This window comes from Oryx dammah, unplaced genomic scaffold (assembly GCF_014754425.2).
Source record: "Oryx dammah isolate SB20612 unplaced genomic scaffold, SCBI_Odam_1.1 HiC_scaffold_29, whole genome shotgun sequence".
Classification (NCBI taxonomy): Eukaryota; Metazoa; Chordata; class Mammalia; order Artiodactyla; family Bovidae; genus Oryx; species Oryx dammah.
In genome coordinates, this window is record NW_024070213.1 from 18077214 (window position 1) to 18104535 (window position 27322).

General features: G+C 37.2%; 1 protein-coding gene across 5 annotated transcripts in view; it reads left to right on the forward strand.

The window, feature by feature from the left end:
- Positions 1-25441, forward strand: part of RIMKLB (ribosomal modification protein rimK like family member B) — a 45067-nt gene extending 19626 nt beyond the window's left edge. The window contains exons 3-9 of one of the 5 annotated variants that reach the window (XM_040235097.1): positions 7513-7743; positions 10197-10283; positions 11301-11504; positions 15134-19655; positions 21874-21951; positions 22399-22558; positions 24585-25441. In XM_040235097.1, coding sequence (XP_040091031.1) covers positions 7513-7743; positions 10197-10283; positions 11301-11504; positions 15134-15597 — 986 coding nt within the window. In that variant the 3' untranslated portion in view covers positions 15598-19655; positions 21874-21951; positions 22399-22558; positions 24585-25441. Of the gene's footprint in view, positions 1-7512; positions 7744-10196; positions 10284-11300; positions 11505-15133; positions 22559-24584 lie in introns of all 5 variants that reach the window. The other 4 variants (XM_040235096.1, XM_040235094.1, XM_040235098.1 and 1 more) reach the window with 4 other exon arrangements.
- Positions 25442-27322: the final 1881 nt, after the last annotated feature.

Sequence of the window (27322 nt, forward strand, 5' to 3'; positions counted from 1 at the left end):
AGTACATTGGATTTATTATAATATTTTTATTTTCTATTTAGAATTTTCCTTAATAAAAAGTTGAAATGTTTGACGTGATGAAAGTTTGTTTGACTCAAGGATAGAAGGAGAAATTTTGGAATTTAGTTATTTTTGGTATGGCACCTTGTTGAGTTTATAAGAAGAAACAAGTTCTTCTTGCTTCCTGGATTCCCAGAATTGCCCTGGTGTTTTTTTTACCCTGGTTTTTACATCATTTTTTTTTTTTTAAATTCTGTGCATGATTCTATATACATCCATTATTATTTTTCCTGCTCAAGTTCTAGAGATATTTTAATTGCTTACAAATCAAATAAGCTTCCCCAATACAAAAATTAATTCCAGGGAGCATGTTGCCAACAATAGTCCTTCAGAGACTTGGTTACTTGGCATAGATAGGGCAGAAATCAATTAAGACTACCTTTCCAGAATGGGATTCTAATAACCCAAGGCACACAGTGGTGAAACTGGAGATTAAGTAATTACTTTTATTCACTTGGAACCATGGCCTCTTGATGAAAGTCAAAAGAAGAGAGTGAAAAAGTTGGCTGAAAATTCACCATGCAGAAAACTAAGATCTTGGCATCTGGTCCTGTCACTTCATGGCAAATAGATGGAGAAACAATGGAATCAGTGACAGACTTTATCTTTTTGGGCTCCAAAATCACTGCAGATGGTGACTGCAGCCATGAAATTAAAAGACTCCTGCTCCTTGGAAGAAAAGTTGTGACCAACCTAGACAGCATATTAAAAAGCAGAAACATTATTTTGCCAACAAAGGTCCGTCTAGTCAAAGCTGTGGTTTTTCCAGTCATCGTGTATGGATGTGAGAGTTGGACTATAAGGAAAGCTGAGTGCCGAAGAATTGACGCTTTTGAACTGTGGTGTTGGAGAAGACTCTTGAGAGTCCCTTGGACTGCAAAGAGAACAAACCAGTCAATCCTAAGAAAATCAGTCCTGAATATTCACTGGAAGGACTGATGCTGAAGCTGAAACTCCAATACTTTGGCCACCTGATGGGAAGAACTGCCTCATTTGAAAAGACCCTGGTGCTGGGAAAGATTGAAGGCAGGAGGAGAAGGGGACGACAGAGGATGAGATGGTTGGATAGTATCACCTACTCAATGGACATGAGTTTGAGTCAACTCCAGGAGTTGGTGATGGACAGGGAAGCCTGGTGTGCTGCAGTCCATGGGGTCACAAAGAATTGGACACAACTGAATGACTGAATGGAACTGATGGTCTGTTGAAGATAAACCTTTGCAGTCTGTTAGATACTGCTGCAGAAAACTTTCAGTTTAAAAATTATATTTCTTTTTACCATCACGTTAGTTTTCTAGGAACCAACTTTTATCTTGGCCGTTCTTTTCTTTAGATTTTTAGTTAGTGTTAGTTACTCAGTCGTGTCCGACTCTTTGCAACCCCATGAACTGTAGCCGAACAGCCTCCTCTGTCCCTCGAATTCTCCAGGCAGGAGTTGGAGTGGGTAGCCATTCCCTTCAGGGGATCTTCCCAATGCCAGGGATCAAACCCAGGACTCCTGCATTGCAGGCAGATTCTTTACTGTCTGAGCCACCAGGGAAGCCCCAAAAGAAAGCCTGTTTCTGCCTGGCTTCAAATTGAGGACCTTTCGAGTGTGAGGCGAATGTGATAACCACTCCGTGATGGAAGCACAGTTATTTTGCTGAACCTCGCCACATGCGGGACCTTAGCTCCCTGACCAGGGAGTTTGCTTTTAGTTCATTGATTTCTGTTCTTCCTTTTTCTTACATGTTAATATGATTTGATTTACCTCTGGTGTTTGAGTTATTTACATCTTGTTTTAGGCAGTTATGTCTTCAGACATTAAGTAAAACACATGCTCTGTGTCTTAAAAAAATGGTGAGCGGAATTTCCCTGGTGGTTCGGTGGCTAAAACTCCAGTGCATGGGGCGAAAGTTTTTGATCCCTGTTTGGAGAACTAAGATTCCACATGCCAATTTGTGTGTCCCATCCCCTCCAAGGTGAGACAAGTTCAAATTTCAATATAATAATAATTATCTACTATATTCCAGGTAGTGCTGGGGGTTATAGCTTTGAACAAGGTAGTATTTCCTACTCTAATGGGAATTTCTGGTTATTCTGACTCTCAGTCTCCCTTGTGCAAAAGAGGAAGATAGATGGCAGAAATGATTAAAAATTATTAAGTGCTTATTAAAGAACCTGTGGCGCAGAGAGGTTCAGTAACTAGCTTGGGGTTACACAGTGGAGAAACAGTAGAGCTTGGATTTGAATCAGATATGGGGTCATTGTTGCAGTAGATCTGTTCACTTTCTGAGTTTGCCTTTGCTGTCCTTTCATTATCTATCTTTGATAATGAGCGAAGAACCTTAATTCACTTACCCTGTTGGTTTCTTCAGAGTTTTCTGTATTTGATGAGTTTAACACTGTTTCCTTCTTTGTTCTTTATTATTCTATAGCTTTAAATTTTATTTAAGGTTATATAAATATATATTTTGAATTTTACATCAAAAAGTTCTAGATACCATGTAGTTATGTCACCTGCTCTACTTTGCCAAAGTAGGTTGGAACAGACTTATATATTTGACTTTAACCTAGAGCTGTTAAAAAGTTTACTCTTTTTCAAAGTGGAAAGTGAGACTTGACATTTAAAGGACACCAAAAAGATACTTTGCTTCCCCTCTCCCCTTGTCTATACTAGTCTGTTGCTGGAAAACTTCAGTAAATTTTTATGACTGGCTTCATTAATAGTGACTAAAATGATACACTTCCCCACTTTTCTTTTCTCTCCATATATATATTTAACTGTTTCAGAGTAGATTGCTATCTTATGGGGGGAAGAAAATGTATAGAGATAGTATTTCATACTTGGATAATAGTAAGGGAAAAAACTTCATAAAACTTTTCATGCTAAATGAGAAAAATATATTTATATCTTTTGCTTCCAATACTGAGACCTTATGCATCAAGTATTAAGTAAATCAGGTTTGCTTGGGAGCTGAATACAAAGGGGGATGATCAAGTTCCCAAGATATATTACAGTTAACACATGTGCCATCAGGCTACCTCATCCTACCATTGTAAACTATAGAAAAGGTAAAGAGAACGTACTCTCACATGCTGAGCTCGAATACCAGCATTTATAAAATTTAAGTTTAATTAGAAGTATTTAGCGGCATCACATTTTTCTGTATTTGTTATATCTTACCTCCTTTTGGGGATAGAGTTGGTTATCTTCACTCCAGATTCTATAGTTTTTAAAGGCACTTAGAGCAGAAGCTAGCCAGTCATTGCCTTCAATAAAAGATGTTTTTAAAAAAGACAGTCATAATCTGAATGCTTGTTTGTTTGCTTCTACTTTCCTCATCTCTTTCTCCTTTTCTCTCTCGCCCTCTCCCTTTTTTTCAGACACATGACTGTCAGCTGCTACACAGCAGTGCTCAGTGATAATGAGGCACACTGTTAAAGTAGTCTCCTTTTGTTTCTTTCTGGACCACTGATGAGGGACCTGGGAAAGAAATGTTATTGGTTCCTAGTCATTCTCCAAAGAGGACATCTTTGGAGAAAATTTGTTTTTGCTATTTGGGATTAATAGTGAGACAAGTGTTAGAAACAAATTTGAGGGGGAAAAGGATTGCTGAGGATATTAAAGAGGGATGGTTTGATAGGAAACATAAAATTTATTTTGATGGGTAGCAGGTGAACAGATAGGAAACGCATATATATTCTCAAAAGAATGGATTCTTACATTATGCCCGGTTTTTTGATACTTGATAATTTCTAGATGTGTGAGTTCTAACCCAGCCTTAATAAAGACTTTTAAAGTGTTTTGTATAACTCTTGAGAATCATTTGACCCTTGGCACTATAGAGTTACTAATTGCCCTATTCTGCTCAAAATTTGGGCAACGATTTCTTCCAACATTTTTGGGACCTGTGGGGCAAATAAGCCAGTGATTTTTTTTTTCCCTTTAAGTTTAAGAAGACCTTTCTGATGTGAAGATAGACCTGCATTTATGATGGGCAGCAGTCCAGTGTGACCAAAGCCCTCTTGCTGCAGTCTTTTTTTAATGTCCTATTTAAAATATTGAAAAGTAGATTTACAATGAGTTTTTTAAAGTGTTCAGAATTATGTGGTCTTTTTTTTTTTTTTTTAAGATTTTACATGTGGTGAATTTAATAGCTTTGTCAGTTAAGTAATGGATTCTAGATTACTGACTTAAACAACTGAATGTGAATTTAGCAGGGTGTAGGGACTGCTCAGAAGTTATGACTCTATTATCCTGCCTACTTGCTATTTCCAGGTAGAACTCACAGCCTGAGAAAGAATATGTTAGATTTCTGGTCCAAAATTTGTTTTCGACTACTCCTTCCATTCATGGAAGCCCTTTCAGGCTGTCTAATGTTGTCATAATTCATCTGTCTTAAATCTTTGAGTGCTTCCTTGATTTTTGGCACAGAGATTATGTGGCTTTTAAATCATGTACAAATAGCACCTTCATTTCCAGTTAAGATACTTAAAGTTATGTCAGCTTTAAAAGATTCCTGAAATCCTGATGAATACTCTTGAACTCTAAAGGGTGGAAGAAAAAGAAATGCCAGTCAGCAGGGAGCTATCAGTTGTCTGTTTCTTATTCCCTGAGGATAAAAACACTTAATACTTAATCATGTAGTCAAACTAGACTCAAAAAGCACAGGAGTAGTGAGATTTCCCACTTAATTACTGGCAAAGAGATTATTAATATCCCAAAGGAATCTTTCCACTAGGAGAATAATCAGCCCTTAGCACCTTCTCACTTTGCCGTGACAAAGCAGCAGCCTTTTAATACATAATACAAAAAATACAGGAACAGAAATTTTTCCCAGCCCCATTGCTATTCTAAGGTTAACTCATTACTGACTTTTGATGTTTAATCATACACTTAATTCAAAACTTACATCTAAAATATTTATATTGAAATCTCTATCCCAGTAGAAAGCAAAGTTAGATGAATAGCATCATAAGTTACCATTTAAGATGATAAGCAAAAAAGAAGTAGAGTTGAAAACAGAACTGACTGGTGGCACATTCATTTGGAATGAATAGCTGTGGCCGTAATAAGTAGAGTGCAATTGTACCTGTGTATCATGAATAACAGAGATCTAAGGAAAAGAGTCATTTGCCCCGTATTTCAGTTTCGTAAGCTCTACATCAAAGATAAGTTGTTTTTACTAAAAGTACCCAAGAGATCAGTAGTACTTTGCCTTTTTTGGGGATTCACATTCATCTGTACCTGCCCCTGTTTTTCTGGGTAGCCTCAGATCACATTCTGCTTGCCTGGAGTAATAAAGTATTTTTGTCACAGGAGGCACTAAATTTCTTTCCATCCTCAGTAATATCCATTATAGTGTACTATGCAGATCTGACTGCTTTGGGTAAAGTACTCCCGTATTCCCAGTTTCTTTTTGGCAGCAGACTTAGAGTGAAACACTTCCATTACCTTCTTTAATCCCTTTTCTTAAAAGTAGCAAAAACTCCAGTTTAGGGAAATGAGAAGATGAATTTTCTTTGGACAATTAAAGTATCTTTTTTCTGCTCACTCTTCTTTTTACCTTTCATGTAACAAATTTGATTATTTTCTTCTGGTAACACCGACTTTTCTTATTTTTCATAATAATATTTAAGACCAGATTTTTTTTGAGTTTTTTGACTGATTTTTCTTCAAATTTTTGCTTCCTTCTCGTTGCTGAGATTCATCAGGTCTTGGTCCTAGGAATTTCCATTTTTTCTGTTTTGTTTTTCAGCCTATATGTCCCTATTTCTTAAGTCTTGGGCTGATTCCTACAGGTGCACGTTCACACCCCACCTACCAGGTATCAATTCTGTATACATATGTGTATAGTTCCTATCTATACTTCAACTATTACAGAATCGTTCTACTTTGATGTCCTTATGTTATCACCAAGATCGGATCTATGATCCAGAGTCAGCATCTTCTGCCCTAAACTGAATTCCCTTTTCACCTTTTTTCCATTCATTTGGTCACTAGGCTTTTTTCTGATTTCAAGGAAAATGCTGTTTAGATCTTGCCTGTTGAGGCAAGTCAGGACAAAAGCCAAAGATATGAGAAAATGCAGGATTGCAGAAATTTGCTGCTGCTGATCTCTAGCAGCATGATTATGAGGAGAACGCCTGGAGCCATTGGCCAAAAACCTCACATCTGCTGATGACCACAGCGCTACCCATAGCTGCCCCAAGAGAATAATGACTGCTACTGTGACCTTTAAAATTGTGTGTAATTATCTTTCATTGGTGAATTCTCCAAATTGGAATCCTGCTGGTAAGGGGGTCTGGGAAGTGCGTCTAGCGTCTGCCATACAGGAAAGGATTAAAAGATAGGGATGTATCAACAGGCAATATCAAGTTCATTCCCTTATCAGAACAGATATAGTCTCTTTGACTCAGAATTGTGGATCCAGCAGTTTCACTTCTGAATATTACTTAAGGAAAACAAAATCACTATCTTGAAGATTTATCTGTTCCCCCATGCAGCATTATTTGTAATAGTTAGAGATGGAAACACAGTTAATGTCCATTGACAAATCAGATGAGTGTATAAAGAAAATATGGTGTACACACACGCACACTCCCTATGAAAGTCTTGGGTATGTAACGTGTAGCATGGTGATTACAGGTAGCTTATATACCTTATTTACCAATCTTCCTTTTAGAAAAGAACCTGACACATAGTAATTAATATTTATTGAATGGATATCCATGAGTAAGGGGTTGATTATATGGTGTATCTTCAAGTATAATTCCATTGAGCCCAATAAAGCTATATTTACATTGGCTTAGATGTCTGGTATAATGTTACATGATGAAAGAAAGTGCCACAAAATGATACAAATAAAATATTTGTCAAAATTACCTACATATTTTTCTTTACTTAGTTAACATTAGGGGAAATACTAATAATAACCTGAGATGTTGGATGGGATAAATGGGTTATATTTTTATATTTGAATGTTTTAATAAGCATATATTTTTTAATGAATATAGGTTTTAAGAAGCAACTCGAGTACCTTGTTCCATTATTTGGGACCTTTTCAAAAATAGAATGGTACTGGATGAAACTGAAGAAACCGTTCTTTTAAAAATTCTTTCTTTGTACTAAAAGCATATGCAAACACAAAGTTATTTGCTTTTTGAAAGCAAATCTTGACATGTTTCTGTCTTTAAACATAGAGATTTATGACAGTCTTTTTAATGAATACATAATATTTCATTGTATTGGCATATATCAGAATTTATTACCCAGTACATAAATTCTTCTCATTAATGTTTTTTTCTTACAAAAGAAAATCATTTAAGGAGGAATGTGTCTCTGTCTCAGTAAAATGTTAGCAGAATAGTACATTTAGTTTTGAGACCTGAACTTTGGTATGTATCTATTTCTCTGTTTTATTGTATATTCTCCTTTGATGGTTTTGGTTTTATTCCTGTGTATTTCAGGTCTGCGTATCAGTGGAGAACTAATCACTGCCTACCCGCAGGTGGTGGTAGTGAGAGTACCAACCCCTTGGGTGCAGAGTGACAGTGACATCACTGTTTTGCGCCATCTAGAGAAGATGGGATGCAGGCTGATGAACCGACCTCAAGCCATCCTGAACTGTGTTAATAAGTTCTGGACGTTTCAAGAGTTGGCAGGTCATGGTGTTCCTCTGCCAGATACTTTTTCTTATGGTGAGTTTACTAATAAGACTTTATTGCCTTAGTTTTAGAGCACTGATAATATTGAAAGCCCTACTAAATTCATAGGGTTATGTGATACAAGGAAATTTGTGAACATGAAAGAACTTCTTATAGAAGTGACTTTAAGTTTTAACAAACTAGGCAGGAGAATTATGAGACTTACCTTTAGTATGGAGAAGAAAATGGCAAACTACTCCAGTACTCTTGCCTGGAAAATTCCATGGCTGGAGGAGCCTGGTAGGCTACAGTCCATGAGGTCACAAAGTTGGACACGACTGAGCGACTTCACTTCACTTCTTTGGTGTAGGTAGAATGGACTTATCAAACTCTTTCTGTAAAGAGTCAAATAGTGAATATTTTTGGCTTTCCAGGCCATATGTTCTCTTTTGTGACCCTCAGTAAAGCTATTGTATTGTGAAAGCTGCTGCTGCTGTTTTTTGTTTAGTTGCTAAGTCGTGTCTGACTTTTTTGTGACCCCATGAACTATAGCCTGCCAGGCCCCTCCTGTCCATGGGATTTCCCAGGCAAGAATACTGGAGTGGGTTGCCATTTCCTTCTCCAGGGGATCTGTTGACCGAGGGATTGAACCCATATCTCTTACATTGGCAGGCGCGTTCTTTTACCACTGAGCCATCAGGGAAGCCAAAGCTGCAGTAGACGAAGCTTAAATAGTAAATGTGGCTATTTTGTAGTAAAACTTTATTACAAAAAGGCTATGAGCCAAATCTGTCCTCAGTTTGACAAGCCCTGAGGTAAAATAATCTGATAATCGCTCTATAGTTTCTGACATTTTCATGTTAATGCTTCATAAATATTTTCATATTTTGAAAGAAAGAAAATGAAATGAAAGAAAATGACACTAGATATGCTTTAAACCATTGCTTCTGAAGTCATCTGTGGGAAAGGACCATTTTTTTATTTTTAAAAAAATTTACTGTGGCTTTCAATACTATAGTGCTCTAAAACCAATTTACAGTATGCATAAAGTACTGTAAAAATATCAGAACAATGCCAAATTGTTTTCTTGTGTTTACTCTTATATTTTTCTGGACACATATCAGTAGCAAAGAAGTCACAGAGGCAGGGGTTCCTGGACCACACTTGATGTAGCACTGTTATAAACATTGTTGTTTTAATATATTCCTGACTTTCCAGTTCTTCTAGTTTGGAAAGAATCAGTCTTACTATAAATCACTGTAGTTTTTCATTAAAATGTCCAGCCGAATGCTTGAAAAGTTGGAGAGGCTTTAAAAAGAAATTCCTGTCCTCTTGTTATTTTTAATATTTTAAAGAAGGGAACTCCGCCAGTTTGTATGGCATATGTAGATACCATTGCTCTTTTTAGCAATTGCACAAGAAGAGACAATATGAATAGTTCTTTCTTCCTAACAGTTCTTTCTTCTTTTGAAATGTTACAGCTTACCTCATCAGTCTACAGTACTGATTTTAAGAGAATGGAAAGGAGCAAATTATATTAACCAAATCTGGCTTAAAATGTGGAGACTGGCTAATCATAATTTCTCTTAAGCTACAAATTTATGAAATTGCAGTTGTTTAATGAACTTTTTCTTAGTCTGATTATTCTGTCAGCCATGCTGATTTTTTGCAACTACAATCCATTTTTGCTGTTTATCATGTTTCTTGGAAGTATAAACAGAAAGAACAAGACATAACCTGTGGGTTACCTGAATAGCTCATGGTAGAACGAACTCTGTTTTATAATAGAGAAAAGAAAATTTAATTTGTGTATTTGATAAGAGTGAGAGCACACACACGCATGCATGTTAGCATTTTTTCAACTTTGGATGAGTCTTCCCCACTGACTCACTCTTCTATTTCTTAATCCAAATAGAATGCTGTATACTAAAGTTGATCTTAGGGCTTCTATTACTTGTGTGGTGGAAGAATAAAGGGTGAAATATGAAAAATATAACTTCCCTGGTGGTACAGTGGATGAGAATCTGCCTACCATTGCAGGGGACAGGTTCAACTCTTGGTCTGGGAAGATTCTACATGCTGCAGAGTAACTAAGCCTCTGTGGCAGCTGCTGAAACCTATGTGCCTAGAGCCTGTGCTCTGCAACAAGAGAACCCACAACAATGAGAAGTCCTACAATGAAGAGTGCCCCTCGCTTGCTACACTAGAGAAAGCCCACACACAGCAATGAAAATGGAGTGCAACCAAAAATAAAAAATTATGAAAAATGTTAATAAAACTAGGAAACTTTGTTTTAACTTCTTTGATTTGGATGTTAGAATATTTATAGTTTAATAGTTTTTATCCATTTAAAAAGAAGTAGTTGTTTTAAACTGATAGTTAACTGAAGACAAAATTGAGCCATTAAATTCTTACCTTCTACCTTCTTTGTCTTGCTGACTTTAGATAAAATTTATCATAAAACACCTCTGCTGCTATTCTTAAATTTTATTTTTTGCTCAAACCAGGTGGTCATGAAAATTTTGCTAAAATGATTGATGAAGCAGAAGTACTGGAGTTCCCAATGGTAGTGAAGAATACACGTGGTCATAGAGGTGTGTGTGAGTTGTTGCTATTATATATAATATTGAAACTATTCTTCAGAACTTCTAAAGAATTGTAGGGAAATTGCTAGGTGTGTGTTACCTCAGACTTGTGGAAGGCTTTTGTGAGTTGGTGAGTTTTGCTCGAAGCTGTTTCTGTTCGTTAAGTGGTTAACTTGGACATTTTAAGATGCATACTTAATTTAGACTGAGTCTCAAGTTAATGATCTATCTTCCTTTTCAACAGTACAAGGATTCTAGATCACTAACACCATCATCCTCATCCCAATTTATGCTGTTTGAAAACAGTATATAAAATATCTTAATAACTTTGGATTAGTAATGATTTTTTTAAGGTGTAAAATGATTCATAAATCCAAGTACTTCCAAGCTTTAGTGCCTTGACAGATAACTGGATGAGGGTTCAACTGGGACTTCAATGCACTATTTCTGCCTGACTTCTCCAGTCAGCCAAGAAATCTCAGGGCTCCTACAGTGACTGCTTCAGGGAACAAAGAATCTGTGTGACCTTTTACAACCTAGCCTCAGAAGTCAGATAGAAGTCCTTACTCTGTATTCTGTTGGGTGAAGCAGTTACATCCCCTCCTAGATTCAAGCAATGGGACATAGATTCCCCTTCCTCTTAATGAGAAAACTGTCAGAGTATTTATAACTATGTTTTAAAAATAGACACTTCTGTTGGCACAAAAGTAGTAATGTACTGCTATCTTACTAAATGCAAATATAGTATCTTAATATTGCATAATATATAAAACATATATTTTAACTCAGAAAAATGTTTTACTGATAAGTGAGGCTAGTATTATTGGCTAACCTGAAGAAATGCAATTCACAAGAACCCAGCCTCACAACATATACCGGAATAAATTCTATTAAGAGATTGGGGAATGCGAGAGTGACCATAAACAACTGACTCTGAGAAAGTAGATTGGAACAGAAGAAGATATAGGTAGCAGATATCAACTGCTCATAGTCTGATGACATACTCATTTCTTCTTTTGGTCACAGGCAAAGCGGTTTTCTTGGCTCGAGATAAGCACCATTTGGCTGATCTAAGTCACCTTATTCGCCATGAAGCTCCATACCTGTTCCAGAAGTATGTTAAGGAGTCTCATGGAAGGGACGTGCGTGTCATTGTCGTGGGAGGCCGTGTGGTTGGCACCATGTTACGCTGTTCTACAGATGGGAGGATGCAAAGCAACTGCTCACTAGGTAAAAGCAATGCAGGAGTTTTTCTGTGATATAAAGTAGTGTTATTTAAGCTTATTCAATGAGTATTTGTGTATAACTCAGATCTTTTTACCTAATAAGTTGAAAAATATGTCTTTCATATGTAAATATCATTAATAGACTTAACACAAACATAATTTATGTATGTATAAATTTGCTTTCACCCAGGCTCAATTTGTAACCCAATTCACACACGTAGGAAATGTCTACCAGTTTCCCTCTTTGGTTTTATATTGAATAGGCCAAAAAGTTCGTTTGGGGTTTTCTGTAAGATGTTACAGAACAACCTTTTTGGCCAGCCCAGTATTATTTTCTGTATAATTGAGGTTCATTTAAGCTGTGTCCTAACCTATTTAACTTGTTGGTCCAGATAATATTGCCGATTTTCATTTGTTTAAATGTATATTTTCTGAGATCTTTTAAGTACCTCAGAGCATAGTCTGGGTGTTTTCCTCTTCTGTGTTTATTTTACTTTCTTAGTAATCTTACTTAGCTCGTGGCTTTAAATGCCATTTATTTCTTACTGTTTTTAAAATTATCTCTCCAGTTTAGGCATTCTTCTTGAACTTGGGCACACATATGTCACTGCTTGTCAATAGTGCCATATAGATAACTGTTAGAGATTTTAGTCTCAACATGTCCAAACCTGAACTCCCCATCTAGCTACCTCTTCCAGTATGTCCCACACACTGTTATCTCCTTATTGTTTATTGGCAGCTGTATCTTTCTAGTTTAAACTAAATCCTTGGAGTCATCCTTGATCCCTTCACTAGTGTAAGACTTCATGTCCAGACTCCTTGAAATCTCTACTCTGAAAATGCACCACCTCTTACTCCCTCTCTCCCCCAGTGAGAGGATTAGAACAGTCTTACTTTACTTCCTGCTCCCCTCCTCTTGATTCCTTTATTCACTGAACAAATATTTTTCAGCATCAAGTACTATTTTAACAGTATTTTGTATATAACATTGTACAAAACAGAGAAAAATTTCTACTTTCCTGGGTTTACATTCCATTGTTCTGGTGAAACCATTTAATAGTTTTAGTTCAAGTATGGATTAGAATTTCTTTTATTGAGTTATCTCTTCTGCTTCAAGAATCAAGTGCTTACTTTATCCATTCCCAGGCTGTCTTTATCTATTTACCGTTAATTATACCCATATTGGGGCTTCCCCAGTGGCTCTGTGATAAAGAATCCACCTGCGATGTAGGAGACACAGGTTCAATCCCTGGGTTGGGAAGATCCCCTGGCGGAGGGCATGGCAACCTACTCCAGTGTTCTTGCCTGGAGGATCCCATGGACAGAGGAGCCTGGTGGGCTACAGTCCATGGGGTCCCAAAGAGTCAGACATGACTGAAGCAACTGGACATGCACACACACATACCCATATTGCAAGAATTATTACTCATCACTCTTTATTCCCCAGCTGTTCCTTCCCATATCTTGAGTTTTCTATTCTTAGTCATCTGCTGTTAATATCTTTTCTAGATTATTTTCCCTGGATGATGTATGTGAGTGATAGATACCTCAGAGACTGCTTTCTTTTTTAAGAGAGGATGATGTATTGGCTGAGATAGGATTCTGAAATTGTAAAAGTCTTGCTTCAGTTCTACTGGTTTATAGTTGATGTGTGCATGCTTAATCATGTCTGACTGTTCGTGGACTTACACACTGTAGCTTGCCAGGCTTTTCTGTTCATGGAATTTTCTAGAGAAGAATACTGGAGTAGGGTGCCATTTCCTACTGTGAGTGATCTTCCCGACCAAGGGATCAGACCTGTGTCTCTTGTGTCTCCTGCATTAACAGGTGGATTCTTTATCACTAGTGGCACCTGGGAAACCCACTTTATAGTTTACACTTTTACAATTGAATGTCCAAATCTACTCTGATTAGGCAGCGGGGGTGAAGTGGGGGGGTAGGTAATATATATTCTTTGTAAGTTTTTTTGTTTTGTTCTCTTATTTTTGGTTGTTTTACTTGAAAAGCTCAATATTTTGTCAGGATATTTTTAGATATGTGTCTCTTTTCAGTCTGTCCAACCTGGATTTTAGTAAGCTGTTTCTATCAGACCTACTTGTTTTAAGCCTCAGGAAAACTTCTTTCCTTCTTGGGGAAGAGTTTTTCTGATTTAGTTAGCAAATTTTTTGTTTGTGGCTTCACCTAGTGTTTTTGTATGTGCTTCAAAATATTTCTTAAGCTAGATTTTCCAAGTTATAAGTTATACTCACAAAAGCAACTCTCCTTCATTTCTGCTATGGAAGTTTTTAACTTGGGTAGTCATTTTTGTTTTAGTTCAGAGAGTTTTTTTGTGCTAAACTTGAACTTAATGCTTTTCTTATATTCAAGTTGTAGGTGGCTTGTTGTTTTTGTTCGTTACTATCCCATCACATCAGAGCTCTGCTCTGGTTATTTGGAGCATTGCAAATGGTTTTGGAGCGTTAAAGATCCATCAGTACTGTGGGAGCCGAGAAGCAGTCTTTAATTCGTTGACTAGTGTGTCATTCCCTTACTGAGGCAGTTACACGAAGCCCTCTTATTTCCTGGGCTTCTCTCCCTTACTCTTCCAGCCTCACTGGTGGTGGTGGCGGTGGTGATAGTGGTGGACAGGTGGGGAGGGGTACCTGAATGCTACTCATGTGTGCATTTCCCTTTTGGTCTTTTTGGGGTCAGACAGTACTCACATAGTAGTGAGGTCAACTTTCCTTCTGTTGATTTCTTAAAGTCAAGGTTTTGTCAGAGTTCTTTTGCTTTCTGGTCCTTATCTAAAGCTTCCTGAAGCTGGTCACCAAATTAGAAAATCTAGTTCTAATTCTTTTCTCTCAGATACCAGCAAAGAGTTCCCCTATACTCAGCCAACTGCCTTAAGCCCCAGGATCCTTTCAGCTTAGGGATGACACGTAGAATAGGGGCTGTTGAGCAAGAGAACCATGTTCCTAGATTCTGTTCCCTGTTGCTGTGTCACTTCAGTTGTGTCCGACTCTATGCGACCCTAGAAATGGCAGCCCACCAGACTCCCCCGTCCCTGGGATTCTCCAGGCAAGAACACTGGAGTGGGTTGTTGCCATTTCCTTCTCCAATGCATGAAAGTGAAAAGTGAAAGTGAAGTTGCTCAATTGTGTCTGACTCTCAGTGACCCCATGGACCACAGCCTACCAGGCTCCTCTGTCCATGGGATTTTCCAGGCAAGAATACTGGAGTGGGTTGCCATTGCCTTCTCTGAGTCTCTGTTACGCATCTCTATTATTTTTACAAATTAAAATCTGGAACTGATAGAAACCAATAACAATATTAAATAGTTAACTGTATTTTTGCAAAAGTTCCATGTTATTGCAAGTAAGATAGGTTTTAGTCAAAGTTCATTGTCTTCAGAAAATATAACATATTGAAAAAGTACTCACTCATCAATTTGTTAAGAGACTGGCTTCGAAGGGGATTCCCTAATGAAGGAGTCCTAGACTTCAGAGTCCCAGTTTTACATTAGCATAGCACTTTTGTTTTTGCTATTGATTTAGAAGATTTTGAACAGATGGTTAACCATAGCGGGGTTACTTTTAAGGTCTGCTTTAGTTTTACTCCAAAAATTTATCATTTCTTTTTTTTCTGTTTTGTCAGGTGGTGTCGGGATGATGTGCTCATTGAGTGAACAAGGGAAGCAGCTAGCTATCCAGGTGTCTAATATCCTAGGAATGGATGTGTGTGGCATTGACCTGTTGATGAAAGACGACGGCTCCTTCTGTGTCTGCGAGGCCAATGCAAATGTAGGTTTCATCGCCTTTGATAAGGCTTGTAATCTAGATGTAGCTGGTATCATTGCGGACTATGCCGCCTCCCTTCTGCCCTCTGGCCGGCTCACCCGGCGTATGTCCCTGCTCTCCGTGGTGTCCACGGCCAGTGAGACTAGTGAGCCGGAGCTGGGTCCCCCAGCCAACACTGCTGTCGACAACATGAGCGCAAGTTCCAGCTCTGTTGACAGCGACCCTGAAACCACCGAGCGAGAGCTGCTCACCAAGCTCCCAGGGGGCCTATTCAACATGAACCAACTGCTAGCCAATGAAATCAAACTCCTGGTGGAGTGATTCCACCGGTAAATAATTAACCAACAAAACCCTTGTAAAACTTTCTTTTTCTTCTTTCCTTTTTTTCTTTCTTTTTTCTTTCTTTTTTAAACCAACTTGCAATGCTGTTCATGAAGAATGCTCAGGAAGATGAGTAGGAGTAGTTAGGAGGGAAAAAGTGGGAGATAGACATGATCTCTGCTATTAAGATGTTACTTTTATTTACAAATGCTACAGATAGAGAGGCAGAAGAGGTGAGACACAGAAAAATGTCAGGCTCTTGTAGTTACTCTTTTTAGTTACTCAGAAATGTGTAGGCTCTCAGGCCATGAAGATCATAATTCTTTTCATGGTCCCTTTTGTTTTTGTACAATTGGTACAAATTTCACAGGAGTGTAATTTCATATTGTGTTTTAATGGATGAGGTAAACATCCACCTAAATTATAATTTTTTCTTTTTTAAAAATCTGAAAATTCAGGCTATACACTACTAGCAGCTTTATTTTCATATTTGCAAAATTCTAAGGGACTCTTAGCGACTTTTTTCAACCCTTGATATGGGTGGGAGGGCAACGTGAGTGTGTCCCAATAAAAATTTCCTTTAATGACAAAATTGGCATGTTTGCATGATAAAAGGGAAATGAACAGTATTGCAATGTCTGGCACACAAAATAACATTTACTCCATTGTAGATAAAATTGCACTAGTTAAAAATATGTGCATTGACTTGTATTTGTTAGTGTTTTAGCCTTTTTTGAAAGACATATGCTCTGTTAATGTTGCATTTTTTTTAATACATGCTAGTCTTAACATTCCCTGATCTATGCCTGCATCTTTAACAATGGCCAAAGTGAAGAAAATGCTACCTTTTTTGTTAACAAGACACTGACTTGAAACATGTGCATTTAAGCCTTTTATTTTTTCCTTTTTTCTTTTGGTGGTTGGGCATTTAAAGAATAAGGACAAGGAAAAATATTTTGGGGGTGCAAATCAAGGGCCTATAAGTTCCTGAGTATAAAATTGAAGTGATTCCATCATTATTTATTTGCATTTTTCACATTTTAAGAGGGTGTTGTGTGTGTGTGCATGTGTGTGCATGTGCTTGCACACGCATGCATGTTTATGTGTTTGCTTTTTGTTTACACCAACCAATCAAAAAGGATAGAAACTAGAAAATGGAGCATGATGGGAAACACAGTTTTTTACTTAAAAAAAAAAACAGTCAAGTTGTTTTCATAACTGTACTCTGCTGGGTAGAGATACTCACCTGAAGATATGAGAATAGATGCTTTTTAGGCTTTTGTGTATATGTGTGTTGTTTGCTTTTTTTCTTTGATTCTAGACTGTCCAGTGTATGATTTATTCAAGGCTACATGCTTTCCCTCTGCTTCTTGCTGTGCATTTTTTCCTGTTACACATAGATTTTGCGGTGGGGTAGACTGAACATTTTTTGTTTGGGGACTTAGCAGTCTCTTATAGCCCTACTCTGAAGCCTTCAATATTCTCTTTATATTTCTTTATTTCTGAATTCATAAAAGCCCCCAAACTGCATATAATATGAGCCTTTAAGCATGGGAAACTATTCCAACGAATGGTTTGGAAGGTGTGTTAAGAAGTAGAGATGATCCAGAGTTCAACGTAATTTTTTTAAGCAGCAAGTTCCATCTCCCTACAATCCTCTGAAGCTTTTTACCCAAGTCCTTTCTTGCCTCTCCAGTGCTTTTTTTCCTTCAGATGGACCTTAAACATAATTTCTTGGACACTTACTAGAGAGACTTCGAGGCAATAAGATCAGTATTAACCAGTTCTAACAGAGGTTTGATCATGCTTACTTGTACAGTTTTTCCCCCATTTAAAAAAAAAAAAGGAATGTAATAAAATTTGTTTTCTTTTCCATAGAATTAAATAATATTAAAATGGAGTGAAAGGTTGATTGTTGACAAATAGAATAGTACCTCTAATCTGTGCAGCGTCTCATTTCACCTTAGAAAAAGGTGTATAAGAGGAGTTTCTGGTTTACTTTAGCATATTCTAATCTCATCTAAAAAAATTTGACTTGTACAAGGTTATCTTGGGACATACTGTGGCATATATAAGTACCTCTGGCTCACTTGGTACTTGTTTTACTGAATGACCGTACTTTGGAAGATGCACACTATTTGGGATAGAGAACTGAAAAGGGAGAACTTTAATTAAATCATCATTCATATGTGTATAGAGACCATCTGGTTGCCAAATAGATTATGACACATACACTTGGAATAGTTACATATCACATGTATATAGGTCAGTGAATTTTAAAACACAAGTAGAACACCCTCTCTATTTGATGAAAAACTCAAGGTTTCTGTTGGATGGTATAAGGCACCAGGAAAGATATAGGTGTAGCCTTGTAAAAAATTATCAAATTGAGCAACTACATTAGAAAAAATATCTGAGATTATTTCACTGTTACTTTTGCTCACTATCCATCTTTTGTGCATTCACACTGTTATTAAAACAGCCTTACCAACCTACTTCTAGATCATACACTCATATGTTAGAATGAGAAGGGCAAGGATGGTCATCTTAGAGTTAAAGAACACAGATATCCTCTTGAATTCTCTCAAAGAAGTAAAGACTATGAACAAATCATACTGGAAGAACCCAAATAAACCAGCCCAGATATTTAAGTGAAAGTTAAGTATATTTTCATATTGTTTAGTAAATTTCTTAAAATCTTTATTGCTATTATGAGAGTTAAAAATGTGTATTAACCAAATATGTATAGTTGTTATCATGCGAAAATCTGAATTATTGTAAAACTATTATATATTGTTAAAATTGTATTCTGAATTGTATTTAAACATAATTCTTTCTGATATTGCTTTTATGTCACCCATGATGAAAAGCGGACTATATAATATATACACAAACATACAGATATGAACTATTCCATTTAAAAGTTTTAATAGTTATTTTCTTTTGATTGGTCATTTCTGCTGGCTTTAACTCCACTGAACTTTGAAATATTTCTGTATATGCTATCAAATAAGAAAACATCCTGGAATATTTAGGAAAAAATCCATTGAGAGACTTGTTTTCATCAACCACTTTATCAGACTTTTGAGAAGGTATTGAAGACATTGAAAGAAGTCATTGACTTTCATGATCATCTCTTCTTTTTCTCAAGAAGAAAACAAGGAAAAAGAAATTCTCTTCCTTCAATGAATCCCCAGTTTGGGGTCTGGGGCGCTTAGAGACGTTGTGAAATCCAATCTTGTGTTACATTTTTCTCCTGGCTCACTCACTCTTTTTGAGAAGGTTTATGGGCTATATGGCTGGTGAGACACGATCCCCTCCTAAGAAAATGTAGGTGCTCAGACAGGTAACCTCTGCTGCTACTGTTTTTATTTGTTTGTTTGTTTGTTTAATTTCTTTTAAAATTTGTTTTTGTTGTACTAGGATATTTTTTAATGTAATATATTGCAGGATTTATAACCAGGTACTGCTTTCTTTCTTTCTTTTTTTTTTTTTTCTTAAAAAACAAAACAAAACAGTTTCATTTAAGATACATTTAGGCGCCTTTGAAGCTTGGATTTTGGAATGTTTCAGTAGTGGACAGAAATCTGCTGTTGGAATCTCCTAGTCTTCCAGGTTTAATTTGAAATGTTTTTAGTTTTGTTTTGGATTTTTGTGTGGTATTTTATTTCCTTTATACCAATTGCCCTTTTGCCATGCTGTTTTGGGGTGGCTGCCTAACTCTAGTGACAGCTCTTTCTACATTAACGAAAATGTGGTGTTTTAAATTCCATAATGTTTTGCATTTTAAAAATTGTTTTTAAAGAAATATTCTAACTGCTTGCACTATTACTGTTCTTTGCCAGCCTTTTCAGGAGCCAAAAAAACAAAAACAAACAAACAAAAAAATACCCAGAGAAAAAACTTTCCTTCTTCCCCCTTCCTGATGATGAGTGAGAAGTATTGAGAACTTTCGGGGTCAGTGCCCTTCTAAACTCCCCTTCCCCCAATAATGCAGCTGTAGAGTGAATGGTAAATGCAGCGGTTTGGATTCAGGCACAACCCCAGCCTGCTGGCAGGTAATTTGATTCTCCTTTTTTTTTCCCATCACAAGGCTAACCTTACTTTCTTTTTAAAAGTTCCTTTCTTTATGTACTTTGAAGGCACCCATGGGTTTGTAATTACTTTTGTTTCAAAAAACAATGTGTAAATTCGTCTAGCAAATAATTTGGTTATAGAAAAACCTTTGGGGGTAAAGTTTGAATTAGTTGGGATGAACTCAGAACTTTCTTGGGGGATTTGCTTTAGCCATTTAGATCTTTCCATTTCTTGCATATATGTCTATGATTATTTCAGAGTGTGACTTTTTTGGCTTTGTTTTTGTTTTGGGTTTGTATGTTTCTTCCATTGTGCTACTCTGGCTTAAGCTTTTTCAGAGGTTGGTGTTCCGAATACACAGTGAGCTCACAGTATAAAGACATCAATTAGGAGTTGACAGGTATGGAAAACTAGAGTTTTGAAAAGGTAAAATTAGGTTCTAGGTTATATATATGGTAAAAACTCATCATAGCCTTCAGTTGACCTTAGTAGTGCTTCTCTTTCTCTGACTTCATTATAAAAGTGAAAGGTAATGAAACCAAGATAACAGAGAGTATTTATTTCAGGAGCAGCATGATTTCAGAACAAATGATTTTAGTGTTTCTGAAACACTAGTTCTCACAAAGAGGTAGATGTCAGCAGACATCATAAAGTAATAGTTTAAACATTCAAACAGTTATAGGTTGAATAGATTGGAGGGCACTTCTGAAGCACAAGATCTTGAAGCAATTTATTAATTCCATGAAGCACAGTTAGTGGCAGAAATAGGAATATAACTTAGCCATTTTAACAGCCTTCCCGTTAGTTAATATACTATCCCCTCCACTGTCTATCCCAGTCCACCTACCCTTTTCCTTCTTTTTCCTGTCCTTCCTGAAGTTTTAGCTCTAATAGGAGTTTTGGGAGATAATCCTCTTTCTAATAGGTAGGATTTTAGTGGCAGAAGTCAGAACCTTTCAAAACTTGTCTTTGGATGTCCTATCCAAGCAGGCTGTAAATCTGATAACCCTCCAGGTTAGTGAATAGGGAATCCTGGCTTGTAATGTGGTTTCTACTGCTAAAGGCATGTAAGAAGTTACTAACTTGTTTTGTGCTTCAGTTCACTACTGTGAGGTAGGGGATAATCATTCCCATAGCATCTTAAGATTTAAAATATTTATCTCTTGAACTGAAATTTACTAACCGAGGAATCCCACTGCACTCCTGCAGTAATTTATGATGTATACTAAATAGGCTTGAATGGAAGGACCTTGTTCTGTTGCTGATAAGAATGGCTAGCATTAGGGTGTATGTGATTACTTGGAACGTGGAGGATTTGTGAACCTCCATTCTGCTGCCTTCCCCACTTCCCCCTCCCTGAAGATCACTTACATGTTAAGAATGATTACTTTCAGATTTCACCATATTCAAACTATATTAGATGGTCCTTATATAGCGTATATACCTGGCTGCTGTTGTGGGGTTCGGGAACATGAGGGGTGGGGTGAATTGTTGTTGTTTTAGGTTTCAGTCAGACAGCCATCCCTGTGCCCCAGTTCCCAGAAGCACAGCAGGCCTCTAGAAGCATCCGTGGGAACGGCGCAGTCCTGACATCAGCAACTCTCCTGCTCAGGCTCATCCCATATACAGAGGTCAAAGGGTGGGGCTTGAGATGGGGGAAGGAATGAAAAAGCAGAAACAATGTCACTGCAGTGCCACTGTTGACCAGCCTTTCTTTAGTGCTTATGTCAGTGTTTGCTTTATTTTTTTTAAGTTAACCAAGAAAGATTTTACTTGGGAGTAAAGGTAGTGGGAGGGTGGAACAAAAACATGCCATTTTTACTAGTTCATTATTATCACTAGCTCATTCTTGCATATTGTTCTTTAGTAGCTAATAAAGAATAAATGAAACCTAGACCTCAGTAATAAGGGGAATCCGAATACAAGTGAATCTCAGGATACTGAAAAAGAGAAAAAGCATTTTTGTGATATTAATTTCCAGTTCTACAACAGTTATTACATTTGTCACTGTGTCTCCCTTTTTTTGCCCGAATTCTTCTATGTATGTTTAGAGTATGAGAAAATGTTCCTTTTTTTTTTTTTTTTTTGGTGGTCAGTCCTTTTAAAAGGACCTAATGAAATTACTACTCTTTTGCAAAAAAAAAAAAATACACCCATTGCTTATATGGGCATACAAATGCTACCCTATTTTAAATGTAGGTGGCGTATGTGTTCGTGTTTTAATGTATTCAGAGCCATTGGGCAATAAGCAGTCCAGAACATTGAAAACTCAAGCAGGTAAAGCACCTAACACCCTTAGTTTCTAGAATTACTTTAAAATACTCCTTTATTGCTGCATCTTCCACGAGTCTTTTGGTAGTCTCTGAACTTAAAATTTGCAGGAGTTGTAGACTACCTAGTTAAACTGTTAAGTTATGCATTTATTATTTGTAGGGACAGGTGAAGAAGAAAAGTGTTAACAGACAAGAAATGGCTCCTTGAGATGGCAACTGCTGAGTGTCTGACTCTCTCCCCCTCCCCCTCCCCCAGCTTAGCATGAACATTGATCATACCTGTTTTGATTTTCTGTGATTGGGATTTTTGTTGTTTTAACTTTTGGCGGGGAGGTTTCAGGGAAACAGGAAGTTCATGCACATGTGAAAATATGAAATATTAAACAAAGGAAGCTTTCTATTTAATGTGACTAGTAAGCGACTACCTTTTCTATATACTCTTCTGCTGCAGCAGAGAAATAAACTGGTAGGTGGCAGCAGAAGAAAGAATTCTTCAGATTGATGGCTACTAGCAGTCTGCATAGGAGAAGAGAGAGAACGTGACATACCATGTCCAGCAACAGGGCAGAAATGGAAACAGGACTGCAATTGCTGATCTTGACTCTAAAATGGTAAGTTAATTTCAAGAATGTGTTTTCAGTCTGGTACCAGTGTTACATAATTTACTGTGGTGCATAACCATGAATGGCTATAAGTTTTTGATGTAGAATGAATTTGTCCTAAGTTGAGTACTATCATTCTTTAAATTAGGGGAGAAAAATAGCAATATGTAAAATTAGAGATTTCCAGTATATTGATACATGTAAATTTTTTTTAATCTCAACTTTATTGAGGTATAAGTGACAGATAAAATTTTAAGAAAGTGTACAACATGGTGATTTGATACTCATTGTGAAAAGATTTCCCCCATCAAGTTACTAACATATTCCATATGGGGACTTTAATGATGGTAAAAATTTATGCTATCTCTTAGTAAATATAACCTCCCATTTTAAGGGGGAGCGTTAGGGGGATAACTACAGAAGTATGTAATTTGACAAAGTTTGGGGCCGAAAATGATCTTGCTATCTCTTTCCTTTCTAGTCCCATTTCTTTATCACTGTCTGCCCATCATTCCCTCTGCACATACATCCGCCTTCTCTCTTGCTTATTTGGCTCTGCCTTCCCTCTCCTCTTTCTCTGGTTGTGCTTCCACTTTCCTGGCTTCGTATTTCTCTTACCTCTGTCTCTCCGTGCTTCTCTTTTCTCAGTCCCTGTGGATTTTACTTCATCTCCCCCCTGGCCTACCTTTATTTCTGTTCTGGGAAACAAAACAATCTGCAACAAAGATAGAACATTATATTCTGAATTTCTTTTTCTGACAGATTTCTAGGCTAGCAATGGGAGAAGTAGATAGTTAAGTAGACTGATTGTGTATACTTGGAATAAAGGATTTACAGTAACATGAAGCTGAAATAACTGATCATCATTTAAATACATGGTGAATTTTCTTTTAAAAAAATGGCATAAAAAGTCACCTATTAAAAATTGATTAATGCTAAACACAGCTTTACATATATTAGAATAGAACATAAGAATACATGGCTTCAGTTAATAAGATTACAATTTCTAAATTTTTAAAAAGTGTTCTGTCATATTTTGGTTAGTATATGGAGATGTCAGTGCTTTAGAGCTGAAAGAAAATGAACAGCTTGGATCTTAATCAGAGCCAAAATTTATTGCTCATTGAATAACTTACTGAAAATGTAGTCTGGAGCACTAGAGGAAGAACCTTTTAAATTAAATTTTGTTTGTTCAGGCATTTTGATACAGTAACTTTCTGTGATATTTTTTCTCTTCTTGGTGCTGATAAAACACTGTTGTCTATATGATAGGATCGTTAGGGAGTAATATTACTGACATATTTTTTGTATAACTGTTATTTTTAGTGTCTAAAATTAGGTTGATATTTGTAAGATAGCACATATCTTTATAAAGTGAAGTTGCTCAGTCGTGTCCGACTCTTCACAATCTCATGGACTGTAGCCTACCAGGCTCCTTTGTCCATGGAATTTTCCAGGCAAGACTACTGGAGTGTGTTGCCATTTCCTTCTCCAGGGGATCTTCCTGACCCAGGGATCGAACCCAGGTCTCCCAAACTGCAGGCAGACGCTCTACCTTCTGAGCCACCAGAGAAGCCCATATCTCTATAGTACAGTTTAAATCAGTCACTAGAAAAATATGCTTACTTGATGTCTAACTGAAATAAGTCACAAAACTCCAGGGACAACAACAAAATTTTGGCTGTGGTGTTGGCAACATCTTGAAAAAAATAGATAAAATAATGGACCTATAAATGAACTGTTGATTCCAGAGAGAAAATTACAGGAAATAAGAATAGTTTCTCCTGAAGAAGAGTCAAGTAAATTTGAGAAGAATGATACACCTTAGACCTTTTGTCAGTTGAGATCACCAAGGTAAAGTGTGGTGATTACAGAAAGATATGGTTATGGTTTTTGGCAGCAGTCTAGGCAATTTACTATTTTTTATTGTTATATTAGCTACTCTATGTATCTTCTTTTTCTTTTTTCTCATCCTATTTATAGATACTGTTTAAATCTGTGGTTTGAGTGAGTTGTATGTGTTTTTGCCCTCTAGGTTCTTTTCTTCTCACAGAATGGATGAAGATTGATTTTGACTGGATACTTTTTCAAATGGAGGATAGAAGTAACACAAAACAAGGCAACAGTAGCTCTCCAGTGTTTAGTTCAATGTGTTTTCTTTCTGAAATAAAAACACCAGAACTGGGAATGAAACAGCATGGGGTGTGATTCATTCTTCTTTCAGTTATCCCTGCCCACTACATTTTGTGTGAATTCACTTGAGTCCGTATTTCTAGGCTTGTTCCACATGGGTCATTCCTTGTTTCTTTTCTTCACTTTTTGTAAGCTGAAACTCCTTGGTTCTTGACAGACTGATCTCTGTATAATATATTCTGATATGGTTATTACTTTTGGCAGAAAGATAGACACTAAAACATGGATTATGTGGAATTTCTCCTACCCCTTTCATCTCAGTATATCTGTCCATGCTGAATAATTGTTGCCATGTTTTTGTCTCTGAAGAAGTGCAGCCTTTTTCCTGTCACTCTGACAAGGCTCTGGCACACACCTGTCATAGCACTGTTCACTACATTTTAATCTTGTGACTGGAGACCATGTCTGACCTAGTTTATTTGAACTGTAGGGGATCTGATAACATACGTGTATATACAGAGGTAGCTGTCATACTTTCGGTAAAGAATGGCCTTTGTATTTGATACAAATTCTGATTTCATTACTTACTGTTTACATGGCCTTTGATAAGTCACCTGTAAGCCATAAATGAGTGTAAGAAGAAAAATGGAAATAATTGTACTTGCTCTACTAGATTAATGTCTAAGTAGTAGCTAAACTATAATACATGTATAATTCTTAGCATATAGTTGAGTATTTAATAAATACTATCCTTGAATTGTGTAAATTTTGGTTATTGAAATCTTATTCAAGACCTGCTGAATCTGAATTTTTCTTGATTTTCTTTCAGTTTTATTATTTAAGCTCCTTTCACATGATCTTTTGGTTGGATCGCTGTGTGTGCACATATGTGTGTGTGAGAGAGATTTCTCAATACAGACAGGATTATTTCTACATTTCATTGGCTAAGGAATTTCATATTAAAGAAAAAAAAAGCTTTTTTCTTGGGACTTCCCTGGTGATCCAGTGAATAAGACTCCCAGTGCAGGGGACCTGGGTTTGATCCCTGGTCAGGAAACATACGATCCCAAATGACAAGACTAGGCCCGAGTGCCATAATTGCCGAGCCTGCATACTGCAATGAAGACCCATTGCAGCCCAGGTAAAACACAAAATCCTTTTATCTCATTTTTTCCCCTGTTAGCTCATAACAAAAATATTCTTTTCTTTGGATTTACCTGGTCATCCAGTGGCTAAGACTCCACACCCCCAACACAAGGGGCCTAGGTTCCATCCCTGGTCAGAGAACTGGATCCTACATGCTACAAGTAAGAGTTTGCATGCCACAACTAAAAGCCGACATGCTGCAGCTGGGACCTGGCACAGCCAAAAAAATTTTCATACTGTTTTTGTTACATGCAACCAAAGAATTCTACTAATGATACAGGGAAGGAGATAGATTTTTCTTAGGGTAGCCAATTGAAAATAATTTGAGCACAAATTCAACCTTGCTAGCAGAGTTAGTATTTTCAGGAGGTAATATGTATACTAATGGTAAAAAATGAAGCACAAGCTGGAATCAAGATTGCCGGGAAAGAGATCAATAACCTTAAATATATAGCTGACACCACCCTTATGGCAGAAAGCAAAGAACTAAAGAGCCTCTTGATGAAAGTGAAAGAGGAAAGTGAAAAAGTTGGCTTAAAACTAAACATTCAGAAACCTAAGATCATGGCACCTGGTCCTATCACTTCATGGCAAATAGATGGGGAAACTGGCAGACCTTATTTTTTCGGCCACAAGATCACTGCAGATGGTGACTGCAGCCATGAAATTAAAAGACACTCCTTGGAAGAAGTGCTATAACCAACCTAGACAGCATATTAAAAAGCAGAGACATTATTTTGCCAACAAAAGTCCGTCTGGTCAAGGCTATGGTTTTTCCAGTAGTCATGTATGGATGTGAGAATTGGGCTATAAAGAAAGCTGAGTGCTGAGGAATTGATGCTTTTGAACTGTGGTGTTGGAGAAGACTCTTGAGAGTCCCTTGGACTTCAAGGAGATCCAACCAGCCCATCCTAAAGCAAATCAGTCCTGAATATTCCTTGGAAGGACTGATGCTGAAGCTGAAACTCCAATACTTTGGCCACCTGATGCGAAGAGCAGACTCATTTGAAAAGACCCTGATTCTGGGAAAGATTGAAGGCGGGAGGAGAAGGGGACAACAGAGGATGAGATGTTTGGATGGCATCACTGACGCAGTGGACATAGGTTTAGGTGGACTCCAGGAGTTGCTGAGGGACAGGGAAGCCTGGTGTGCTGCAGTCCATGGGGTCACAGAGAGTCAGACATGACTGACTGAACTGAACCCTGGAAAACTATTGCTGGAGCGGAACTATCCATGGTTATGTTCAAAGAGAATCCCACAGTTTGGTCATGTGATTTATCATCAAAGAATGGGGCGGTAAACATGAGTTTTAAAAAGTAATGGCTCAAGTCCGCAAGCCAGACAGATTATTGGATTGGCCTGAGTGACACTAGATCTGATGGAGGATCACTGGCCAATGATAGGAATGTGGTAGAGAAGGGAATGGCAAGCGACTTCAGTATTCTTGCCTTGAGAACCCCATGAACAGTAGGAAAAGGCAAAATGATAGGATA